The sequence below is a fragment of the Lampris incognitus genome, chromosome 7, assembly GCF_029633865.1.
Source record: "Lampris incognitus isolate fLamInc1 chromosome 7, fLamInc1.hap2, whole genome shotgun sequence".
Lineage (NCBI taxonomy): Eukaryota > Metazoa > Chordata > Actinopteri > Lampriformes > Lampridae > Lampris > Lampris incognitus.
In genome coordinates this window covers 26,218,492-26,228,494 of record NC_079217.1, presented here as the reverse complement: position 1 = coordinate 26,228,494, position 10,003 = coordinate 26,218,492, and the positions used below count along the sequence as shown (strand labels likewise).

The 10,003-nt window shown below is 46.2% G+C and overlaps 1 protein-coding gene across 1 annotated transcript in view; it reads right to left on the bottom strand.

Annotated features, from left to right (window-relative positions):
• Positions 1-216: 216 nt before the first annotated feature.
• grik4 (glutamate receptor, ionotropic, kainate 4) overlaps positions 217-10,003 on the bottom strand; it is a 275,842-nt gene continuing 266,055 nt past the window's right edge. The window contains exons 14-19 of the mRNA XM_056282988.1: positions 9,676-9,849; positions 8,902-9,067; positions 7,050-7,275; positions 2,508-2,636; positions 1,763-1,881; positions 217-606 (exon numbers count right to left, since the gene is read on the bottom strand). Coding sequence (XP_056138963.1) covers positions 217-606; positions 1,763-1,881; positions 2,508-2,636; positions 7,050-7,275; positions 8,902-9,067; positions 9,676-9,849 — 1,204 coding nt within the window. The remainder of the gene's footprint in view (positions 607-1,762; positions 1,882-2,507; positions 2,637-7,049; positions 7,276-8,901; positions 9,068-9,675; positions 9,850-10,003) is intronic.

Here is a 10,003-nt window from a genome sequence, read left to right as displayed (position 1 = left end):
AAGAAAAAAAGGGAAAAGATGTTTCCATAGCTCACCACTGGCTGATAGGTACACATAAGAATGCCCTCAGCATTTTTCTGCCCTCTGTACAGGACAGGTGAAGCTCAGACATGCTGAGCCACAAGACCCAATATCCTTGGATTCCTGTAAGGTGGAGACGGGGCTGCAGGGGAAGTGAGTCCTGGATGTTTCAGTGACAAATAGTATTGGCATGTGTTATTCAGGTTCACTACTATTGGTTGTCTTCTCCCACTCTATACTATCCTCGCTGTGTGTAGGGGAAGGGAGGGCCCCGGTGGCCCCTGGAGGACGCATCCTCAGTCCCTGGAAGCGCCGGCACTCAGGGCAAATACGGATATGACTGCATCCCCTCGCCACCAGGGCTGCCTCCTGCGCCAGTCTGTGTGAAAGTGGTTCAGGCAGTCCAGTGCCCCCGCACAGCTTGCCATTGCTAAGGCTAACGGCAGCCGCTCTGGCCCGTCGCTCCTCCAGGGGTAAGGGCCGTGGCCGAAGCATGGACGCCCCCCGCCGTCGCCTCACTTGAAGGCTGTCACGACACAGGACGATCCCATGGAGCTCTCGCAACATCTCCTCGCACATGGACTGCTGCAAACACAAACACAGGGAGGAAATAGATAGGGTAGATGTTGGTTGGGGGGGGGGGGGTAAGAGGAGATGGAGAGAAAGGGAGAGAGGCTAGACAACTGACTGATTGACTGACTTGTTGGACACAACCTGGTAGACATCGCAGATGGAGAATGTACGTTTGACTGTTACTTCCATAACTGACAGATGGTGGGCAAAGCGGTAGGTTAGGTAGACTAGCTGGTGCACGTGACAACAGCGATTATATAACACAAGCGGGCTATTTATACTTTGTTTACAAAACATATGACACAAATAAGCACTCCATTGTGTATCTGCACGTCCCAAGTGAAATGCATGTAATTACAGGTCAAAAAGGCAGCATGGCAGTAGGAGAGCAAAAGCAGAGGAGGTAATAAGTAACTGGTCCAAACATGCTTCACATACAACACAGCAACAAGCAGTAAGTGGTGCGCACACACACACGCACACACGCATGCACGCACACACACGTGCACACACATACACACATTTACAAAGGTAAACAAACACAGTCAGACTTGAACATCAATCTAATATAAAAAAAGAAGTCACATGACGGGGTTTTTGACTTTCACATGCTGAAATTTTATTGAGTAAAAATCACAGTGCTGAGCCAATTAAAAAAAAAACAATTATCAAGGATTTTGTGAACGAATCACATCAGAAATTCACAAACAAGCAAAAGGCATGTTCAGACTAAAAATTTACTTTGCAACCCTTGGGATGGTATTTTGTCAAGACATTCAGACAACTACCATTTAAGAGTAAGTTCTTACCAACAACACCCATGTATCCCCTACTGCTGCAGAGATTCAGCTACATTTACTACCCTATACTATATTCTGTTATATATATATATATAAACCATACGTCTACTAAGTATCTTCTACCTCTGACCCATGACGGTGTATAGCTACTCTATGTTGCATATAATCTTTGGTTTTGTGCTGTTTAAATCTCATAGCCTGGAGAGAGGAAGGCTCGTTGGCATATGAAACCCACCGGCAGAGGCGGCTAACAACATTTTCTCCTAAAGTTGTATATTGTGGGACAGCCAAGTAGCTCTACGTGGGGGGGAGTGCCAGGGTGAGGAGAGGGAGAGAAAGCAGATGCAGGTTAGATAGCCCTCTCTCACCTCAGCTCCTGGAGTATGTCTCTGCATCCACACAAACTCCAGCACTGCCATGAAGATAGCCACCAGGAGACCACACACCAGCACCACGAAGATACCGCCAATGTTTTCCATGCCCAGACCTGAAGTGAGGGAGCAAAGCTAATGTAACCCAACATTAGACAGATAATAGCGAGAGTGAGAGAGAGAGAGAGAGAGAGAGAGAGAGAGAGAGAGAGAGAGAGAGAGAGAGAGAGAGAGAGAGAGAGAGAGAGAGAGAGAGTGAGAGAGAATGAGAGAGCAATTAAAGGCAGAGAGATGCCCAGATGTTAAACATGCCAAAGAATACAGAAATGTGTAACTGGATCCTAAAGCTGAAATCTGGGATGCTTTCCCCCTATTAATAAGTAGATAATACTAACTGACATCTTTACCATAGTTGGAGACATTCATATGCCACTGTTGAAAATTTTGACCAGGTAAGACAAACATTGATGCAGTAAAAAGGATGAGATGTGATGATGTTTCTGCTGGACAGGTCATCTACCATTTATACAATCAATATTACAGTAGAACAGTGTTCCCGCATAGTTTGATATAGATTGTGATACATCACATTGCCTGTGTTACCTTTGGTCCGAGGATACCATTTTTACAAGAGTGGGAACCCTTTACTGCTGAGCTCTTACTGCCAGAGGGAGGAACAGATTGAAGAAATCATGGCTTTCAATTTTAAGGACAAGGAGGTCAGGATAGGTGGAGAACATACCTTTGGCCCGGTGGTCCTCCTCCTTTGGACACTTGCCACCATCCCACCATTTCCTCTTGAGGATCTCTAGACGGTTGTCTTCCTGCAGTCTGAGAATGGCCAGGTCAAACTCATCGCGGTACACTGACCCTTGAGGGAAGAGTGCGGGAGAATGGCATAATTAACAAAATAACAAAACAAAATAACTATCAAATGATTTTGTTTTGAATCTTGCTTTCGGCCTTGAAAACCTTACTTTCTTTAAATGAGTAAAAACATCTGCAAACAGTGTAAAACTGTGCTTCCCAAGAATGTTCCCAAATTATGGGATATGATCTTAAATAGGACACCTCACTCTATCTGAAACACCTCATCTCATCTCATCTTCAGCCGCTTTTCCGGGGTCAGTTCACGGTGGCAGCAAGCTAAGTAGGGGACTCCAGACATCCCTCTCCACAGCAACGTCCTCCAACTCCTCTTGGGGGATCCCAAGGTGTTCCCAGGTCAGATTGGACATGTAGTCCCTCCAGCGTGTTCTGGGTCTACCCCGGGGTCTCCTCCCAGTTGGCCATGCCCGGTAAACCTCAGCGCCCAGGAGGCATCCTAATCAGATGCCTGAACCATCTCAACTGGCTCCTTTCGATGCGAAGGAGCAGGAGCTCTATTCCAATCTCCCTCTGGATGTCCGAGCTCCTCACCCTATCTCTAAGGCTGAGCCCAGACACCCTACGGAGGAAACTCATTTCAGCTGCTTGTATCTGCGATCTCACCCTTTCGGTCAGTACCTAAAGCTCATGATCATAGGTGAGGACTGGAACGAAGACTAATTGGTAAACTGAGAGCTTTGCCTCCCAGCTCAGCGTCTTCTTTGCCACAATGGTCTGGTACAAAATCCGCATTACTGCTGATGCTGCACCAATCCACCTGTCAATCTCCCACTCCATCCTACCCTCACTCGTGAACAAGACTCCGAGATACATGAACTCCTTCACTTGAGGCAACAACTCATCCCCAACCTGGAGGGAGCAATCCACCATTTTCCGGTATAGAAACATGGCCTCAGACTTGGAGGTGCTGACTCTCATCCCGGCCATTTTACACTCAGCTGCAAACCACCCCAGTGCGTGCCGGAGGTCACGTTCTGATGAAGCCAACAAAACCACATCATCTGCGAAGAGCAGAGATGCAATTCTGAGGTTCCCAAAATGGACATACTCCTCACCTTGGCTGCACCTTGAGATCCTGTCCATGAATATCACAAACAGAATCGGAGACAAGGGACAACCTTGGTGGAGTCCGACACCCACTGAAAACGTGTTTGACTTTGTGCCAAGAATGTGGATACAGCTCTCACTTTGGTTATACAAGGACCGGATGGCTTGTAGCAACTGCCCCGGTACCCCATACTCCCGCAGTACCTCCCACAGAGTGCCCCGGGGTACACGGTCGTAAGCCTTCTCCAAGTCCACAAAACACATGTGGACTGGCTGGTCAAACTCCCATACCCCCCTCAGCACTTCTGCAAGGGTAACGAGTTGGTCCACTGTTCCACGGCCAGGACGGAATCCGCATTGTTCCTCCTGGATCTGAGGTTCGACAATCAGTTGGAGCTTCCTTTCGAGCACCCTAGAGTAGACTTTCCCAGGGAGGCTGAGCAATGTGATACCCTGATAATTGAAGCACACCCTCCGGTCCCCTTTTTTGAATATGGCATCTTTACCGTGGCATCTTATGGCATTTGAATATGGCATCTTTATCTCTCTGAAACAACACTGACTGAAAGACAGGAGGAGGAGCTGGAGGTGGCAAAGTTGACGATGCCAAGATTTTAATTGGGAGTGATGAAGAAGGACAGGATTAAGAACGAGTATATTAGAGGGACAGCTCAGGTTGGATGGTCTGGAGACAAAGCAAGAGAGGCAAGATTGAGATGGTTTGGACATGTGTGGAGGAGAGCTACTGGGTAAATCCAGAGAAGGATGCTAATATGGAGCTGCAAGGGAACAGGAAAAGAGGAAGGCCAAAGAGGAAGTTTATGGATGTGGTGAGGGAGGACATGCAGGTGGCTGGTGTGACAGAGGAAGATTCAGAGGACAGGAAGAAATGGAAACGGATGATCTGCCATGGCGGCCCCTAACGGGAGCAGCTGAAAGTAGTAGTGGTAGTAGTAGTAGTAGAAGAAGACTCTATTTGAAACAAGCTAGCTACTGAATGTCTAAAATCAGCTGATTTACAATCACACATCATGGCAAGATGCTCTTCTCTTTCATTTAACAAAAATGTTATATTAGGACTGAAGACACAAAACCTTTTTCTTTTTACAGTGTAGGTCACACAGGGATTAAGTCACCATCAATAAGCATCAAACACTTAAACAGCAAAGGAATTATGAGCAATGCAGTTGAATGTAAGATGTGCCTTTTTCTGTCTGACCCTTGAGTGCATCACTGAGGACAGTCAGCTGAGTAGAAACACTGTTTATTCTCCTAAAGACAAGAGTCACACAGCTAAGGGTGCTTCTCTCTTGCCTTTCTCATCTCCGCTCACAGCAGAACATGACAATAACACAGTGCTAGAGGTCTAGCAATTGTTTTCCTCCAGGAGCTCCCTTTAGTGGATCACCTTCCTCCTTGATAAGAGGCATCAGCAACTTTCCTGATTGAGATTTATACATTCTCTATGTGAAAACCGCTTCAGCTTGCTGTTGCCCTATATCTTGGCATGACTTTTATTTTTATATGTAAAAAAGAAAAAAAAAGAAAAAGAAACAGAGCATGTGGGACCACTTGTGGTTTGTACTTAATCTATTTAGACAGCAGGGTAGCGGGGATGTAGCCAGAGCAGGATGGACACAGCAGAGAAAGCTGTGGGAAGATTCGATCCTGAGCCGGTGGGGTGGTCACTGGGCACAGCATAACCTTTGTAGTCCAGCAGGCCTCCCGTTTATGTGAAATACATGTTGTCCCCCATTGTTCCTCCATTCCCCTTTGGTCACACTAATGTCCCGTCTTCTCTCCTTGCCTTCATTTTAGGTGTTCTCACCTACACCCTACACCTACAGAAAATCAACGTCCACAGTGCTGTTGTTTTTTGTTTTTCTTGCCCTTTTGTATCTGTTTAAGTCGGAGAGTACTGCTGGCGTCATGTGTGGCTGCTGCTTCTCCCTCTCGTAGCTCCCCCTTCCCATCCACCCCTGTATATCTGTTATGTTTATCCGTTGTCTTGTTTCACCCCGTTTATTGTAAAGAGACTTTGAGTGTTAAAAAAGTGCTATATACGTTTAATTTATTATTATTTTCTCATGTAGCACATACTTTTTTCAATTTGTTTGGATTTTCCCCTTTTTCATCCCCAATTGTACCCAGCCAATTACCCAACACTTCCAAGCCATCCCGGTCACTGATCCACCCCTTCTGCCAATCCGGGGAGGACTGCAGACTACCACATGCCTCCTCTGATACACGTGGAGTCATTAGCCGCTTCTTTTCACCTGACAGTGAGGAGTTTCATCAGGGGGACATAGTGCGTGGGAGGATCACCAAGCCGGGGGTAACACAGGGATTCGAACTGGCAATCCCCGTGTTGGCAGGCAATAGAATAGACCGCTACGCTACCTGGACGCCGTAGCACATGCTTTTATCCAAATTGACATATGGGAGAGATAGAAGAAATATTCAGTGTCCGGTGGGCCCAAGGACCATGGCCCTACCCAGAGCAGCGCCTGAAGAGTAAGTACCGAGGGCGGTCTGACAGGACGCAGAAGCAGGGCAGGCTAAGCTAACTGCTGGCCTGTGCAGACCGGCAGTTCCGACAGTCATCCTGACTGGCGTTTGCTCTCTTGGGCAGCGGAAATTTTTTTTTTTTTTAATATGTTGGATATATATAGCTTTGTCGTTTTTTTTTTTTTTTGTAGTTCGGATATGTGTTCTTGTAGCTTGGATATGTGTTTTTGTCTTTGTGTTGCACTGCTGTGGGCTGGGGAAATTATATTTCATTTCATTTCATGTACATAAGTGCATGAAATTACATTAAATTTATCAACCTACAAACACTGAATCAGTTTGTATAGGAGTGCATATAACGTCAAGGGCAGTTATTACAAGTGCACCATTGGTAGATCACCAGTGGTGATATGAGTAATAGGAGATTCAAAATATAAATTATCTGGATAATCCCACAAGTCAGTATCACAGACGTATCATAGTAAAGAGTTCATATTATGTGAAATTCAAGTAGTCCATTTTCCCAACAGGTAGATCACCAAGTGTGATTTGAGTAATAGAAGTATGGGATTCAAATCAGAAATTAGTCATGCCATTAGTCAACGCCATGAATCAGTATAACAGTCATGCTCAGAGACATCTGTGGATTAAGGCAGGCCTAAAAAGTAAAGTTCTTGAATGAAATGAGCACATCTGTAGCTCAGATGAAAGCACAGAGTTAATTCCACATTTCCTCTTTCCCTCTCCACCTGCCTCTCCCCTGCCTTGAGCCACTGATATGCAACAGGTCCCCTATCAGCGTCAGGTGAATAGTTTTCTCCATCCCTCCTTCCCCACTTACCTAGTGGCATGCCGATGCCGTAGCCTTTGGTGTCCAGTAGGCCTCCGATCTGAGTCAGGTTGCAGTTCCTCTGACGGTAGTACTCGTTCATTGTACTCTCCAGAAGGTAGGCATAGTTGGAATTGAGAACACGGGCAATACCCTCCTCCGTGCTCTTCACAAACACACTTGGCTGCTTTGAGTGCATGAAGTTCCACATACGTTGGTATGTCTGGTAGCGCGAGTTCTGGAGACGAGACACAACGAGGAGAAACAGTGAGAGCACGGTAGCAATGTGAGGGAGCATGTGAGAGAAAATAAACGGAGGAAAGCAAACAGCCCCAGAACGTTGAACTAAAATGTCTATCCAAGAAATGGGTTTCATTTGTTTACTTCCCTTTTTTGTTTCGTTGACAGGTGGATTTACTCGGTGGCTGATTTCGCTGAGCGGTGTGCTGCAGTTAAATTCAAATCTTTTTAACACACCTCGTTCTGTGTGAGCAGCTTTGAATCAACAATGAGCCCTTGACTTAACAATCCCAACCTGTAAGTTTCTCTCTCTCACTCGCCCAAGAGATATACTCAAGAACCATATAGAGCAACAAGAAAGAACAGAGAAACAGAGTAATGTCTCCCTCTGTCCCTAAAAATCTCCCCTTACTGAGCCCCACTCTCAAATCTCTCACCCTGAGGTCAAATCAAGAGAGGATCATAGAGGATAAAGGGAGGAAACTATATTTCCCTCCCAGAGATCAGACCAGACAGGTCACCCATTTGCCTGAGGGGAGGGATATTGAGTGGTGGTGGCGAGAAACAGACAGGAAATAGATAAAACCTGTAGCTGTCGGAAGGGGACAGGCAAGACAGGAAGGTGACAGCGAGGATAACATCACTGACAGCCCATTGATTTTGGAGAGCTTTGAGATGAGTTCCTGTGTGTTTGTGTGCTGACTTGTGTTACTGCATGTGTTCATGTAACATGTATTTAGTTTTACATTTTACATTTTCTTATTAAGCAGATCCTTACAAGAGAGTCAGCAGTTAGTAGATATATTCATATATCTGCTAATTGTAGCTATACAGATGCCTGCATTCATACACAGGCATCTTATCCCCCCCCCCCTTTTTCTCCTCAGTTGTACTTGGCCAATTATCCCACTCTCCCGAGCTGTCCCGGTCGTTGCTCCACCCCCTCTGCTGATCCGGGGAGGGCTGCAGACTACCACATGGCTCCTCCGATACATGTGGAGTCGCCAGCCGCTTCTTTTCACCTGACAGTGAGGAGTTTCGCCAGGGGGATGTAGTGCGTGGGAGGATCACGCTATTCCCCCTAGTTCCCCCTCCCCCCCGAATAGGCGCCCCTACCGACCAGAGTAGGCGCTAGTGCAGCGACCAGGACACATACCTACATCTGGCTTCCCACCTGCAGACATGGCCAATTGTTTCTGTAGGGACGCCTGACCAAGCAGGAGGTAACACGGGGATTTGAACTGTCAATTCCCGTGTTGGTAGGCAACGGAATAGACCGCCATGCCACCCAGACGCCCCACAGGCATCTTAAACCACTGAATAGTAATCATATTAGATCAAAATGTGCATGTCATGTCAAGGGCAATTAGTATAAGTGCACAATAGATAGATCACCAATGGACGTGAGTAACAGTGGTAGGAAATTCAAATTAAAAATTAGGTGGTCAACACCACAAATCAGTATCATAGTCATGCTTAGTGACTATCTATGGAGGAAGGTAGGCCTGGAAAAGGAAAGTTTTAAGGCCTTTCTTGAATGGTGTGAGCAAGTTCTTAGCTCTGATGTTACATCTATCTGTATGTGTGAACTGAGTTGCTTTTATAAGTATGTGCCCTTTCTGACCTGAAAGAAGGTCATGGTGGATCCTCCATGCATGGTGCCGTACTCTATGGCAGTCTGATCTGCCAGGTCATCGACTGACTCTATGGGCACCTCCATCCTCTGGACAGTCAGGAAGGCCGCCAAGTTGGCGGTGTAGGAGGAGATGATGATTAAAGTGAAGGCCCACCTGAGGAGGGGGACAGGTTTTATATTAGGTGCCTCTGGCAGGAAAATATGTATCTATGTATGAAGGTATGTAAATACATGGAAAGGTATATAGAGGATGTAAAGGAAGCGATGACTGGATTGAAATGAATTCGCACCTGAGAGGTGAGGATACTTCAGGAAATAAAACGAATGAGTTTCTGAGTAACGTTCAACTGCAAAAAATAGATTCACACATACACACACAACCTGATGGACACAGATACACTGGAATGAACACACACACACACACACACACACACACACACACACACACACAAACACACACACACACACACACACACACACACACACACACACACACACACACACACACACACACACACACACACACACACAATCAAAGCAGCCTTGATGTTTATGAAATCTGAATTGAAGTCACAAGATAACACGGGATGAATTGCATCAACTGACTGAGCAATATGGCACAAATTAGAAAACAAGCTTCGTGTGTGTGTTTGTATGTGCATGCGTGCACGTATGTGTGTGTTTATGAGTGTACATGTGTGTACTTGTCTGTTTGGAGATACTCATTTTCAGTGTGTATGTGTCTCTGTAGTCAATACTAACCACACTCCGCTGACACAGCGTGTGGAAAGGGCTCTGGGAGCAATGGTGGAGCCTTGCTGCATGAAGCCTCCCACAGGGAACCAGAAACTGTTGCCAAGAGAGTACTGGTTGATCAGCAGGTTACAGCGGTCCTTCAGGCAGGGGTGGGGGTTGTACCACTCATATGGTGTCAGTCTGGGGTGAGCAAGACAAGGATGGAGAGAGAAAGAGACAGAAAGAGTTGAAGTTGAAGGAGCATAGCAAGGACACAGCAACTGAACATTGGAATAGCAGAGCAATAGTTAAAGAAAGAGCGGAAACAAAGGTACCATGTGGATTGTGAAAACAA